The sequence below is a fragment of the Solanum dulcamara genome, chromosome 10 (genome assembly GCF_947179165.1).
Source record: "Solanum dulcamara chromosome 10, daSolDulc1.2, whole genome shotgun sequence".
Lineage (NCBI taxonomy): Eukaryota > Viridiplantae > Streptophyta > Magnoliopsida > Solanales > Solanaceae > Solanum > Solanum dulcamara.
This window is the reverse complement of record NC_077246.1, coordinates 12,945,116-12,959,904: the sequence shown is the minus strand read 5'-3', so window position 1 is coordinate 12,959,904 and position 14,789 is coordinate 12,945,116. Positions and strand designations below refer to the sequence as shown.

Genomic DNA, 14,789 nt, shown 5'->3' with positions numbered 1-14,789 from the left:
TAGCCCAAATCAATGGATTTAGTTTTTTTAATTAAATCCACATTTATTGGGCTTAAATAATTGACCCAATTTTATTAATCCAAAATATTTATTTGGACTAATATATCTTGAATTTAATATAAATTGAACCATTTTACAAATTTATATTTAATAAATTGTAAATAATTACAGTGTTACACTTTGAAAATAGATTTGAAGAATGAGTATTAATACTCCTGTTATTTCTTTTTACTTATCAAATTTTGAGTTGACACACCTATTAGAAAAATAATGATTGGTATAGTGAATTTACCATTTTACCCCTATTAATTGATCGAGTTTTAAATATATTTACTTATTACGTTTTTCAAAGACATTAACTCAATATTCATAAATTAAGGGTATAATAGGAAGAAAAAAAGTGTTCTTTCTTAATTTGTCAAAATTGACAAGTGAAAAGAGAAATCAAATTAAAAAATATTTGATAAGTAAATAAGAACATAAGGAGTATTTAGAATAAAACATGAAAGATATATTTTTCTCTTAAATATGCTAAAAGTGAAATATATATAGAGTGAGTACTTAGGGCTCGTTTGGTACCAGGGGCAAAGAAGAACTAATTTTAGGATGTGTTTATCTCATATTTGATTAGAATAATACATATTATTTTTATTCCATACTGAGATAAGACAACAATCTTAAAATAAATAATCTTGAAAAAACTTATTTCCAAAGCAAACGAGTCACAAGTAAGCACAACAAATTCATATGAAGGCGCGAGGGAAAGAGAAGTTAGGTTAAGTGGGGTCGCATAACAGCTTCCATTACTACAACATTCATTTAATTAGAGTTTCTAAGTACGATTAAACAACGCTAGCCTGCAAAAACTACCAGCTTTTGTAGCCTTTCTAAAAACTCTCACTTCAAACTTTTTAAAATTGCTAAAAACCTCTTTCTCCCTTCATCATTCTGTCCAAGCCAAATATACTTCACATGCAATGTGGAATCTCTCATGCTTATTATTGCTCCTCAGCTGCTCTGCTCAAGGATTTAACACTAAATGGCCAACACTAACCGGTAACTTCTTTTCGTGTTTTTGTTTTTGTCAATTGCTTCTCCAACCTTTGTATTTTTTACAATGTTTTTTATTTCTTGTTTGCAGGAGATGCACCATTAGTTATAGCCCGTGGAGGATTTTCTGGATTATTGCCTGATTCAAGCTATGATGCATATATTGTGGCAATGGAAACTAGTTTGCCCAATGTCATTATTTGGTGTGATGTGCAACTCACTAAAGATGGTGTTGGTATCTGTTTTCCTGACCTCAAGCTTGACAATGCTTCTGACATTGATATTTACTTCAAAAACAAAAACAGTAAATACTTAGTGAATGGAATTTCAACTCAAGGATGGTTCTCTATAGATTTCAATTTCAAAGATCTCGCCCCTGTCACCTGTAAGTCCAATATAACCTAGACAGCCATAGGAGTTACGGTGACTGAAATTTCTACTGACTAAAGATTACCTACTTTTATTCTGTTGGACAGTGAAGCAGGGAGTTTATTCACGAACTCAAAGATTTGATGGAACACAGCAGAGCATTCTTACCGTCCACGATGTGGTAAACCAAGTCAAACCTCCGGGATTATGGTTGAACATCCAGGTACTTATAAAGATATAGTTGTTTGGTTTTAATTTATTTCAGTTTCTTTTCATTTAAAGTTATCTATACGTATTGTTGTACATCATTGGATCCTTTTTGCAGCATGACACCTTTTTCAGCCAGCATAATCTGAGTATGAGAAGTTATATTATATCCCTGTCCAGGAGTGTTCTCATCAACTATATTTCATCGCCTGAGATGAATTTCCTCAGAAGTATAGTGGCACGATTCAATCCACGAGTTACAAAACTTGTTTTCCGGTTTCTTGGACAGGATGATGTTGAGCCTTCAACAAATCAAACATATGGTTCTTTATTGAAGAATCTCACATTTATCAAAACCTTTGCCTCTGGAATACTTGTTCCCAAATATTATATCTGGCCAGTGGACAACTCACTCTACTTACAACCCTATACGTCGCTTGTCATAGATGCTCATAAAGAAGGTCTTCATATTTTTGCATCGGAGTTTGCAAATGATGTACCTTTTGCTTACAATTACAGCTATGATCCCACATCTGAGTATTTGTCCTTCGTTGACAATGGGAAGTTCTCTGTGGATGGAGTACTGTCTGACTTCCCAGTAACTCCATCAGCTACAATAGGTAACCACACTACAATTGATGAATAACAGAATCTATGTGCCCTTATTGTTGCTTTCATAATTTTAGTTGCTCATTCTAGTAAATTACTTGACTGTGAATAATTTGAGATAAATGACCACTGATAGTGTATAATTTTATATTCTTGGATATTTTCAGTTGGTCTTGAAGATCTATGCTATTTCTCTTTCAACCGTGATACTCTTCATTGTTCTTATACTTCTTATAATATTGCAGATTGCTTTACTCATTTGGATAAGAATGATAAACCTCAAGGTAAGCTACTAGTATACACTCTTATTTTTGTTAGACCGATGAATGTTATTTTGCTCACTAGATGGCTTTTATACCCGAAATATGAAAATGCGAACCATTATCCTGCGAAACGTTTGAGCTAGTACTATCCTCAAGGTTGAAATGGACTGGAAAAGGTTTGATTTGTGAAATTTTGAGTTTGAGATCAATTCACTTGTCTAATCAAATGAGGTTATCTAGGTTTTGAAGTTTGGTTTCAAATGACTATCTCAGAGAGACTCTTCTATGAAAGAGTAAGCAAAGAATTTGAGAATTATATTGTCTTGGAGATACTTTAGCTTTTCAAGGGAAAATAATTTCATCGAGTCATGTGAATTCCAAGCTAACACTTCTAAAGCTTTGTGCAATGATGTGACCATGCTCATATCTTGAGTTGGACTAAGTTGTTATTCTGTACAAGACGTTATATCTCATTCTTTCTCCATTTCCTGTTGGCCCACAGAAAAGCTTATGATTATCACTTCTGAAGGAGCAAGTGGAGACTACCCGGGTTGTACTGATATGGCATATACAAAAGCTGCTTGGGATGGTGCAGATGTTCTCGACTGTCCTGTTCAAATGGCAAAGGATGGAATACCCTTCTGCCTGGGCTCTATTAATTTGATGGATAAGACTACAGTTTCTCGATCGCCATTCACCAATATTGCTAGTACTGTCCCAGAGCTTAACATAACTAATGGAATAGTCACCTTTAACCTTACTTGGGATGAGATTAAGAGCCTGAAACGTAAGTTCAAACCACTCTACTTTCTATTAACTTGCAACATTTCAAACTAAACATCTACCGCCTTCAAGTTTTCTAGATGCTGAAGATGGTATGTTTAATGACAATAGCTGTTGATGCGTCCATCTTCAAGTTAATGGGTTGAATTCAAAACTTATCACAAGAAATCATCTTGCGAACTGTCATCTTTTCTGCTTGCATATGAATAATGTAGATATACATTTCCGGATACTGATCAGTTAATTAAGTTAGTGACAAAGGCTATTCCTTCCTCTTAACATTAATAAGGTCAACTTCTAGCTTAACATAAATGTTAACCATCAAATTGTTCTAGATATTAACTAATGTACTTAACATGCTTTAATTTCTTGTAGCGGAAATAACAAATCCATGGTTAGACTTTAGATTGTACCGAAATCCAAAAGCCAGAAATGAGGGCAACTTTGTGTCATTGGTGGATTTCTTGACATTTGCGAAAAATGCCACAACTGTATCTGGAATCATGATCAGCATAGAGGTGAGTTTATTTATTGCTGGTTCTGTTGACATTGTTAATACCAACAACATTATGTATCAGCAAACGTTAAGTCCATATTACATCTAAATTCTAATATCCCTTCTGCAGTAGCTTTATTTGACGTGACTTAAATTTTGAGAGTTTGTAAAAAGGCATTAATTAATATTCCATGAAAGCAAAATTTTAGTGGCAGAAGGAAGCAACATACTTCCATACCTATTCATTTTTTATCTGTGCAGAATGCAGCTTACCTGGCAAATCAGGGATTTGGTGTAATTGCTGCTGTTCTTGAAGCCTTAAGGAATGCTGGTTATAATAATCAGACAGCAAAGAAAGTTATGATCCAATCTAAAGACAGTTCAGTTCTGAAAGAATTTAACAAAAGCCGCTATGAACTTGTTTATAGGGTTGCTGATAATATCAGTGATATTGAGAGCTCAACTATATCTGAGATCAAGGGCTTTGCTAGTTCTGTAATTTTAACGAAGAAATCTGTTTTTCCAAGTGAGAGTCAATTTCTCGTTGGGAAAACACATGTGGTGGAGAAACTGCACTCATCAAATCTATCAGTATACGTTCAACGCTTTAACAATGAGTTTGTGTCTCAAGCATGGGATTTTTTCTCAGATTCATCTGTAGAGATAAACAATTATATTGTTGGAGCTGGCATTGATGGTGTTATAACAGATTTCCCCGGCACAGCTGCTAGATACAGAAGTAAGTAATTCCTATACTTCCATTGCATTTTTTTGGGCAAGTATGGATTCTATTTTGGACAATGATACTGATTTGTGAAACTTTTTATTGAGCTTATCCTGTGATTCAATACTGAGATATATTCATGTGCTGGGTTATAGGGAACCGTTGTTTGTGTTACAAAGACCCACCACTGTATTTTAGCCTTGTTAATCCTGGAGTTCTCCTACAATTCATGGCTCGTCAGTCATTGCCACCAGCAGAAGCTCCCAGCCCAATGCTTATTGAAAGTGATGTGGTTGAGCCACCTCTACCTCCTGTTGTAAAGATAACCCCTACTGCTGGAAATGGCTCCGCAGCTAATGCAGCTCCCACCTCTCCAATTGGTCAATCCTCCGTTGTAGCCGGCGTTTTCACATGCTTGCTTGCCATTCTTCTTGCTGATCTTGTCATCTTTTGATCTCAGTGAGACCATTTTGTGCAATTTTATCTCCATTGTGCTGGTCAATTCCATGTTATTAACAACTGTTTAGCCTAAAATTTGTTTATTAGATCAACCAGTTAAATATTTAGAATGTAGTTAATCTAAAATTATGTTAATCCTTTGGTAATATGAATAAAACAAGAGTGAAGTAATATGAATAATAATGTAAATAATTAAGGCGAGATAATTGATAAAGTAAAAGAGAGATTCTTATTGATTCTCCCTAGCTCAGATGATGAGAATTGTTGAAGAGCAGTGATGTCCTAAAGTTGTGTGCAATCAGGTGAAAATTAGATAGATCAATTGAGGAGAGTGGGGGATATCATAGGATAACTAAAGAGTATATGCTTCCATGATTCTCGCCAATTTCAGTCGTTATGTGTGACTAAGATTGTGGATGTTAAATACGATTAAATGGCGTCCCTGAGATCTCGTAGCATGGTCGTTATACGAGTTATCCTTTGTTCGGGCACCCTTAAGTCTTCCCGGATGGTTTGTTTGTGCTTTTCTTGTTAGTTGCCAGCAAGGTGCATTTGGATGATGATTCTCCATTGATCCGACTAGTCCTTCGTTTGACTGTTATTGACCAATTCAACAGTTGATTCTTCTTTATGCTTGTCACATGTACATGTATAGTCAATAGTCTTCGTTTTCGACAATTTTTTACCAATACAGATAGTTCTTCCACTTTACGGACAGATGGCAAGATCTGCCCAGGAAGTGGAATCATTTAGACAGGAACGCAAGTATAACTGTCATCATGGAACTTAGGGAGGAATTTAGCTATCACGTGGCATGCTCGCGTTGGATGTTTTGCTGTCGTTTATCGAGCTGAAATACCTTCATTTTACCTAGCCCGTTATCGCCATTTGCTCCCATCACGTCGTGTATCAACCTCCTTCGACTTTTTCCATAGAATTAGTGGAGGAGGAAGCATCTATACAGGTGAAGATGAGGGTGAAAACCCCGAGAACCAATCGCATGCAGCCACATGTGTCGAAAAATTAAGATGGAAATGAATGACCTGTGTCAGGGCATTGATGAGAAGAGATGGTTCATTTCCTTCTAAAAGGTGGTACAGTTCTAAGAAAAAATGTGTATCTGAGATCCGTTGAAAAAGGAAAAGAATATCATTTACGCTCGTCGGACAATAGCAAGATCCCGTCAGGAGAGCGTGGGAACTAGATCTATATAGGATAAGATTAGACCGATCGAATTAGATGATGACGGAGAAACAGTAGTTCTACATGGTAAGATCCCCCCGTAAAGAAGTAAAATTCAACTGGAGTCTAGAACCGAATCAAATCTCGAACGCTCGGAGGGAGAGTCATCGGACAACACTACTAGCCGTTATGTAACTGTCCCAAAAATAATGCCAATGTTACACTTTTTATTCTCAAATGTAGTTAAGTCCTCATTCAATGTGAGTTAAGAAGGAATAATTGTTGAATCAAACCCTGAAAATTCATCCCTATAAAAGGGGCTGAATCTTCACGTTGAAGGACATCTGATCCTACTTACTCAATACTGTATTCTTATTTTTAGCAGGCACATTCTTACTATTATTTGGTTGTCAACTCAAACTTATCCGAGATCATCAAGGATATCATCCGAATTAGGCTAAACACGCTCTATTTACTAAATATTGATTCATTCAGTTGTTTTTAGCTTATCAATTATTTACATTATTCTTATTTATAATTTCGTAATAACAATTGATTCAATTCATGTGTTCTATAAATCTCATTTACAAATTTAGTTGTACTTTTTTTAGGACAAATAAGTGAAATAATTTTTTACTATTTCCTATATATATTCTCGCGTAACAATAATGGTAGTATCCAGTGGCGGAGCCACCTTGGGGTTCAGCGCAGTGACAGAATCAGGATTTTTAATAAGGGGGTTCAAAATCTGAAAAAGTAGATACACAAACTAGCCGAAGGGGGTTCGATATCTACTATTTATACATAAAAAAATATTTTAACCATGTATAAATAGTATAATTTTTCGCCGACACCATGTGGGTCCGCCATTGGTTCAGTCAAATCTCCTTCTGCAGAAAATTATACTATCTATACATAGTTAAAAAATTTATATATATATATATATATAATAGATGTCGAACCCTCTTCGACTAATTTGTATGTTTGCACTTCAAATTTTGAACCCTCTTAATAAAAAAATTGGCTCCATTTTCATATCTTCACTTCCCATGATAGAAGTGACACGCTTGTAAATTTTTACAATATTTATCAAAATAATGAAGGAGCATAAACAGTCACTTTATTTTTTTTTCTTATTCTTGAATTAGGGGTGAGCATTTGATTTTTTGATTTGGTTTTGTATTATTTGATTTCGATTTTTTGATTTTTGATTTTGAAAATATGTAATCCAATTTGAATCAAAATAAATTTGGTTTGATTTGATTTTTCTTTTTTCGATTTGGCTTTTTTTTGGTTCGATCATTCGGTCATGTCAATAATTAATAACATAATCAAAGTTATATTTTTAAGTTAAAAAAAATACAAGGATAAGTAATAATATTAAATCTCTTAAATATACTTTCTAATATAAATTATAAGTAAAACTTAGTAGGTGTTTTGACATACAATTTCATATCGTGATATGAAATCATGAGATGAAATCGGCGTTTGAAAATGTAATTTCACGTTGATTTCATCTCATGATATGAAATCATGAGATGAAATCTCAAATTCTCCAAAAAGTATGATTTGAGAATTTCAAATATAAAAATTGACTTATATTTTTTAGAAAAAAGAGCCACATTTATCTCTACTAACTATTTATTTCATATGTAAATTAAATTTATAATTCATATCATTACTTTTAAACCATTTATATCTCGATTATTCTCACTAACATAAAATTGATTATTACTTCAAATCAATTCCTACTTTACCATTTAGGAAGAATGTACAAGTACCACCCTCAACTATAATCGAAATCGCTAAGACACACCTAAACTTAACTAAAGTTCTATTACCCCATGAACTCATTTTTTTCGTAATTCTATGCACCTTATTTGCCTACGTGGCACACTTCGTGACTTCACCTAGTTAAGGCACATGAGAGATTTATTGGAGGCTGCGATGATCAATAAAAATTGGCCACCTGTAATAATATCGTTGAAAAAGGTGAGTCATCTCCATTTTTTTTTCTTTTACATCTCCATTAATATTCCAATTTTGCATTTACAATTGAATCGAATGAATCCTTAACATCATTAGAATCAGAATTATTGTTGGTGTTATCAGTGATAAAGACTGAACAACAAGAGCTTCAACCCCTGTTGTCTCATCACACCATTGATGAAATACTCAAAATCCAAAAAAATAAAAATAACTCAGAAAAAAAAAAACTTCATAAATATCAAGAAAACAATAAAATTCTGCAATTCACATAAATTAAAGCAACCTTTTTTTACAATTTGATGATTCACTGTAAAACTAAACAAAGGGGAATTCACAAAGCATAATGGGTTTATTGATAAAGACACATTTGAGGAATGAAATGGAATTAAAAAAAAGGTGATGAGAGAGAAAGGAAGAGAAGAGAGAGAAAGAAAAAGGAAATAGGTTTTTGTTATATATATAGGAACAAATTCAATAACAGATGGCAGATGAATTTGGTGGTATACTGTTTTTTGTGTGTAGAGAGAGAAGTGAGTAATTTATGTATAGAGAGGGAGAAAGAATGAAATGTAATTATGGAGAGAGAAAATTGAGGTTAAGTGGAAAATAAAATATTTTTATTTAAAGTAAAAAGGTGGGTCGTGCGTGTTTTACACATCCTCCAAATAAGTTGGTTGAGTATGCGGCAATTAAGGTGCACAAAATTATGAAAAAAATGAGTTTAGGGAGGTAATAGAACTTTAATTAAGTTTAGGTGTGTCTTAGTGATTTCGGTCATAATTTGGGGTGATATTTATGCATAATCCCTACCATTTATATATATTCACCAAATTCATTATTTTTTATCAAATTTATTTATCAACCAAAAAACTATTACTACTTCATTCAAATGATCGAGAAATGCGATATATTAAGGACTTCTCGGTCATATGATTGAATAATACAAGCTCAATGTGCAGAAATTGTCCATACTATGTGGAAAGATTATATTTAAGGCTAGTACACTAAAACTTATGTTCAATTTTTTTATTGAATTAACGTTTAATCAATAAATGTTGTATTTTTTTAAGAAAAGCTTTGTGATAATAGTATGCAATTTTATAAACTTTTGATTAGTTGGTAAGATTGTATAAAGAATTGAGACAATTTTAATAGTTTTACAACTTATGGGTTTTATGTTTATGAAAAAACATACACAATAAAAAGTCAAAATCACATGTTCAAACAAAGCTTCAACTTCATCTCATGATTTCATATCACGATTTCATATCATGATTTCAAATCATAATTTCATAATGCATGCCCAAATGGGCCCTTAAAACACAATACTTAAAAGTATACTAATAGATGTCCAAACATAAAATATAAACTAAATCATAATGAAAGGTAATACTAAAAGGGGATATATATATATATATATATATATATATACACACACATATTGTCACGATCCGAATCCGGGTATGATGACACCTATCGTTTTCACCAGATAAGTCAGCCTAAAATTCAACATTAGAGAAAAATAAAGTGGAAACTGTTTAAATAGGCAAGTAATAACCAAAAGCGGAAGTCTTTCAACATAAATAATCTCTCAAGGATTGATTGTCACATGTCCAAGCTACTAAAACAAAACTAAAATGAAATAAAAGTCTCAAGTATGTCTTCGACTCTCAAATAGAGTAAATCATAAAAATACAGGAACCATAAAGTCCACCGGGCAACAATAGCTATCTTTCTCAATCTCCTGCAAGCCTCAGATGATCAAAAATAATTTAACTTAATATGTACTTCCCAATGTCAGTGCCTTTTATATTTTATTTTTTAAAATTTTCACAGAGCTTAATAAATATATGATGTTAGGAAAAAACTACAGATTGGACAAACTTAAAAGATTGAAACTGATCAAGTAATATTGAAGGGACTATTTTGAATCTACTGCCAAAGTTAGTACAAGTATTTTTGTCATTTTTTGACACTAATAATCAAGGCCAATTCTGGCTTGTGACCTCCAATGCTTGGCTTTTTCAAAACCATTGGTATAATTGTCAAAATCTTCAACAGTTTGATCAATCTCTTGTTGAGTATTCATCACAAAAGGCCCCAATTGTGCTACTGGTTCCCCTAATGGTTCACCACCCACCAATATGAACCTTAAGGGCTTTGTTGATTTGTTCCATGCCTCAAGCCCATCACCAGATCCACTTAATAAAAGTAGATTATGTGCTGCTACTGATGTTGATTCATGTGGCCCAAAATTGCCTTCACCTTCCAAGACATACACAAATGCATTGTATGATTTTGGAATTGGTTGTTGAAGATGGGATCCTAGCTTTAGAGTGAAATCCAAATACATTGTTGGAGTCCTTGTGTATATGGCTGATTTTGCTCCTAGTGATTCCCCTGCTATTATTCTCACCTTGATCCCATCTTTTGTGGCTTCTGCTATGTTTTCACTTGGTATCTCTTGGTACCGCGGTTGTATCCTGTGTATAATACACAGTACAGTTTCAGACAGAGTAGTATTTGAGATTTGAATTTTATGAATTTGAAATATCAATAAACACATTGACTATTTAAGTTACACAATATTGTACACCTAGTAAATTTTTTTAGCATAATTGAGAAAAAATTGTTAGATAATCTGCTGCCGAATTTAGTTGAAGATTATGTATGCCATTCAGAATTTAGATGTGATGGATTTAATATTTTAATTTCTACCATTGAATTTATTATATTTTAAAAATATATATAATTTTTGGAATTTAATATACATGTATTTATATTCCATATCGAAGCTACCCGACTTAAAACCATTAGGGGTTGTTTAGTTTGGATACAAGTTATAATGAGATTAATTATGTTGGATAAGTTATGCTGGAATTAGTTATGGTGAGAGTAAGTTTTATTGCTTGTTTGGTTTGTGATATTCAAAATTATGTTGATTGCATTATTTCTAAAAATAAGTTGTTTGTTTACAAAAATACCCTCCACCTTATTTAGTTTTTTTAATGTATTTTATTTACAAGCTTTAGTTATTCGGTCTTTAAAATAAAATTTTCATCTTATTTAACTTAAATATTTTTGTATATGCATTTGCATGATTGTGCTGTGTGTTTTTTAGATCAAACTTTCATCTTATTTAATTTAAAAATAAAACGTCCATCTTATTTAGCTTTAAATAAAATTTACATCTTATTTAGCTTTAAATAAAATCTCCCTCTTATTTAACTTAAGAATAAAACTTTCATCTTATTTAGCTTAAAAATAAAACTTTCATCTTATTTTGCTTAAAAAAAACTTTCATTTTAAGTTTATTAAAGTAAAAGAAATTTTACTATTAAAATTATCTACATTTGAAAGTTATCTACATTTTAATTGATATATAAAATATAATTTTTAAGTGAGTAATAAACTATTTAATCAAAAATAATTTAGTAGTGGAGTGAATATATGAAGAGAAACCAAAATATAAATAAACATAAAAATTAGACAAATAAATTTAACTTATAATATATTCATAAATAAAAATTGTAATTCATGCAATTTTTAATAGAAAAATATGTTATCATAAAAACAACGATTAATTAATATTGTGAATGTTATTATAAATATTGTTAAAAATTATGTTAATATACATGAATGCAAAAGTGGTGTATAAAAGATAGTTAAGGGGGTACTTTTTTTATTTTACATATTTTATCCCATGATAAGTTATTCTGAAATTACTATTTTATCCCAAGAAGAGATAATTATTAATCTTGGGATAAGTTATTTCATCATTTACAACCAAGCAAGAAATTAAAGAACACTCAAAAATTATCTCGAGATTAACTCCTTTTATCCGTCAACACCAAACGACCCTTAAGATTGGACCCAGACTATGTTCCCACTTGCAATCCTTACGGAGGTGCCCTTGGACATATGCGAATTTATTTTTAATATGTCGTAACAAGTAATCTGCATTATTTTTTAGGTTATTAATTTTATTTTTTTATTAATAATTAATTTTTAGATGACTAGATAAAGTTTTTAAAAAATATATATATTATTAGTACATAAAAGATAATTTATTTTTGTAATAAAATAGAAGGAATAATACATACATTTTATGTTTGGAGGAGAGATTAATCCACAATTGTAAACCCTTTTGAGTTCCCTCAGTAGCAGGCATTTCAGAATGAACTATTCCTCTTCCAGCAGTCATCCATTGTAAATCACCAGCTTCAATGATACCTTTATGACCTTCAAAATCTTCATGCTTTACCGCTCCCTGCACTCTCAAAATTATAACTAATTGCTTTTCAACTAGTATGATTAAGTAGCATAGTACAATTAAAGTTGTCTATCTAAGTGTGATAATTAAAAAAACAAAAAAAATTGTCCATTTATTTTCTCTATTATTATTAGCATAAACTCTTCTAGAAGAAGCATGTAATAATTATCTACTTTTATCGCCACGTATAATCTCCGCCACAAAAGTTGATGACCCCATTGGATTTGAATGAATTTCAAGAAATGCACTACGTACTAAATGCGTCATTTTTTTAAAAAAAAGTTATTTTTCATTTGAAAGAAATAGCAATCGTTATAGATAGATTTTGAGATGCTTGAATAGCTGTAGCCTAGCCTTTTCGTTAACTGGATCTCCTACCTTCACTATTAATAAGTGACGGCAAGACAGTAAACAAAATATTTATACGTGAACCTGTTTGACTTGATTTGAAGTTTATTTAAAAAAGAAAAAAAATTGAAATTTAAAAATATCAAATCAAAAAAGTTTGAAATGAGATTTTAAATATTTTCTTGAATTCGTTTATTTTTATTTGTCTATTTTAAATTTTGTATGCCTTTTGAATTAAATCAATGAAACATGTCAATATTATTTACGAGCCCCCTAAATTGTACATCGTGTATAATTTTAGTATAATCAATAAGTAAAAATAAACAAAGAGATTATATCATAACATTTGTGTAATTATAATTTCATCAAAAGTAAAATGGGAAGTTTAAATAAAATTATTTTCAAATTTAGAGAAAAGATTTTTTCAATTAATAAAAATTGACTAAAACGAATGAAGGATCAAGTAAAGTAATAAATTAAAACGGAGAAAGTAATATATATGAAGAAAAAAAAACACTTCCTCAATTGGCCTTGATATTTACATTCCATAATAATACTTAGTTGAATTTTGCTTATTTGATCAACATGTGTCAGCAGCATTAAACTAGATATATTTATTTTTGTAAACAAGTAGTAGCATATTGGTTGCTTTCTTAGAAGTTAAACAATCACATCTGCTCAACTACTGCCTTCCAAAATGTGGAAATATATCTATTAATTAATTAAAATATATTTATTAATACAGTAATTCATTAGTTTAGTGTTTGACAATGCACACAAACAATGTATGAATACGACTACAAAATGGAAAAGCTATGATTATGTCTGTATTGCGTTTTTTTTTCCTTTTTCTTTTCTACTATTTAAAAGAGTGAGTTTTAAGGTTAAAATGACTATTATAAAATAATACCTGTAACATGTAGGTGACCGTTTCAAAGCCTGTAAAATTAAGAAACACACAAGTACGAAAATTAAATAACATTAGTGAAGAAAAATAATTAGAGTAAATTATATACACCATTAGATCAGGTCATCTTTACTTGTATAAGTTATAATAACTGTTAAAAGAATATTTATTTTCAAGATTACAAATCTCAAATATTAAAAAGAAGTTTATAATGATAGATATTTTTTAAATGACTTGATAATATATATAACTTAAACTCGATCATGGAAATTGAGGATTAGAATGTGACCTCTATGTGGATGATCAGGAAACCCAGCAGGAGCAGAAACTGAGAATTCATCCAAAACAAGAAAAGGGTCAAAGTATCTCAACTCAAACCTGAAAATAAGTAAAAAAGAAAATTAATCTTCTTAGTGATCATCAGCTCATAAGAACTACATAAAATCAATGTGCATTGTTTGTAGTAGCGGCAGAGTCAGAATTTCCAGTAATCAAGAAAAATCAACATTTACAATATATGAAAAAAAAAGTGACATTATATATACAGTACAATTTTTTTAGGTACCTTCCAATGCTTCTTCTGACAACAGCACCAAGTCCTTCATGTTGAGGCCTTGCGAGAAATTTCTTGACGACAGAACGCGGCGGCATTTTTAGTTTCTGCTGATGATGTCTATATTTATGTGTTTTTGTTGGTTGTCTAAATTAGGAGCAATTTATAGGGAAAGTTTGTTAGTTGAAAATGGGCCAGTCAAAAGAAGAGAGGATGGGGAATGGATTTTATTTCTTTTTCCTAATATGATTCTCACGTCAGCCTAACGTTCTCATGATGTCTTTCCCAATCTACTTTCCTCATTCATTCAATTCACACTGCCCCCCCCCCACCCCCTCAACACCCTTTGCCTGTTCTATTTCTATCATTTATTTTTCTTTTCCCAAACACATCGTGATATGTGTAAATTAAATGACAAATTAATTATTAGAATAGAGGTTTCAAGTTTGAATTTTAGGTATGATTTTTTTTTTATAGGAAGCGTATTTTTTGTCATATAAATTTGAATTAATCAAATTTTAATGCGGATATCAAATATTGATGGAAAACCCCCCAAAAAAACTATTCGTAATAATAG

General features: G+C 31.4%; 2 protein-coding genes across 2 annotated transcripts; one reads left to right on the top strand and one right to left on the bottom strand.

Annotated features, from left to right (window-relative positions):
- Positions 1-951: 951 nt before the first annotated feature.
- Positions 952-5,046, top strand: LOC129871015 (glycerophosphodiester phosphodiesterase GDPDL3-like). The gene is made up of 9 exons (XM_055945876.1): positions 952-1,056; positions 1,142-1,435; positions 1,527-1,642; positions 1,745-2,246; positions 2,481-2,519; positions 3,001-3,285; positions 3,657-3,799; positions 4,039-4,516; positions 4,657-5,046. The coding sequence occupies exons 1-9, from the start codon at positions 978-980 to the stop codon at positions 4,953-4,955; spliced, it is 2,235 nt and encodes a 744-aa protein (XP_055801851.1). The 5' UTR covers positions 952-977; the 3' UTR covers positions 4,956-5,046.
- Positions 5,047-10,015: 4,969 nt separating this feature from the next.
- Positions 10,016-14,417, bottom strand: LOC129870571 (pirin-like protein At1g50590). Its single transcript, XM_055945394.1, has 5 exons — positions 14,225-14,417; positions 13,949-14,037; positions 13,663-13,691; positions 12,235-12,401; positions 10,016-10,614 (listed from the first exon to the last, which is right to left on the bottom strand). The coding sequence occupies exons 1-5, from the start codon at positions 14,308-14,310 to the stop codon at positions 10,107-10,109; spliced, it is 879 nt and encodes a 292-aa protein (XP_055801369.1). The 5' UTR covers positions 14,311-14,417; the 3' UTR covers positions 10,016-10,106.
- Between the last annotated feature and the right edge of the window lie 372 nt (positions 14,418-14,789).

What these genes read in the sequence shown, in the direction of transcription:
- LOC129870571 (XM_055945394.1), bottom strand. Translation starts at nt 14,310, where the DNA reads ATGCCGCCGCGTTCTGTCGTCAAGAAATTTCTCGCAAGGCCTCAACAT. An exon ending in GTCAGAAGAAGCATTGGAAG is followed by an intron (nt 14,038 to 14,224) that starts GTACCTAAAAAA and finishes ACTTATTTTCAG; the next exon opens with GTTTGAGTTGAGATACTTTG. An exon ending in CGGTCACCTACATGTTACAG is followed by an intron (nt 12,402 to 13,662) that starts GTATTATTTTAT and finishes TTGAGAGTGCAG; the next exon opens with GGAGCGGTAAAGCATGAAGA.
- LOC129871015 (XM_055945876.1), top strand. Translation starts at nt 978, where the DNA reads ATGTGGAATCTCTCATGCTTATTATTGCTCCTCAGCTGCTCTGCTCAA. An exon ending in TAAATGGCCAACACTAACCG is followed by an intron (nt 1,057 to 1,141) that starts GTAACTTCTTTT and finishes TCTTGTTTGCAG; the next exon opens with GAGATGCACCATTAGTTATA. An exon ending in GAATCATGATCAGCATAGAG is followed by an intron (nt 3,800 to 4,038) that starts GTGAGTTTATTT and finishes TTATCTGTGCAG; the next exon opens with AATGCAGCTTACCTGGCAAA.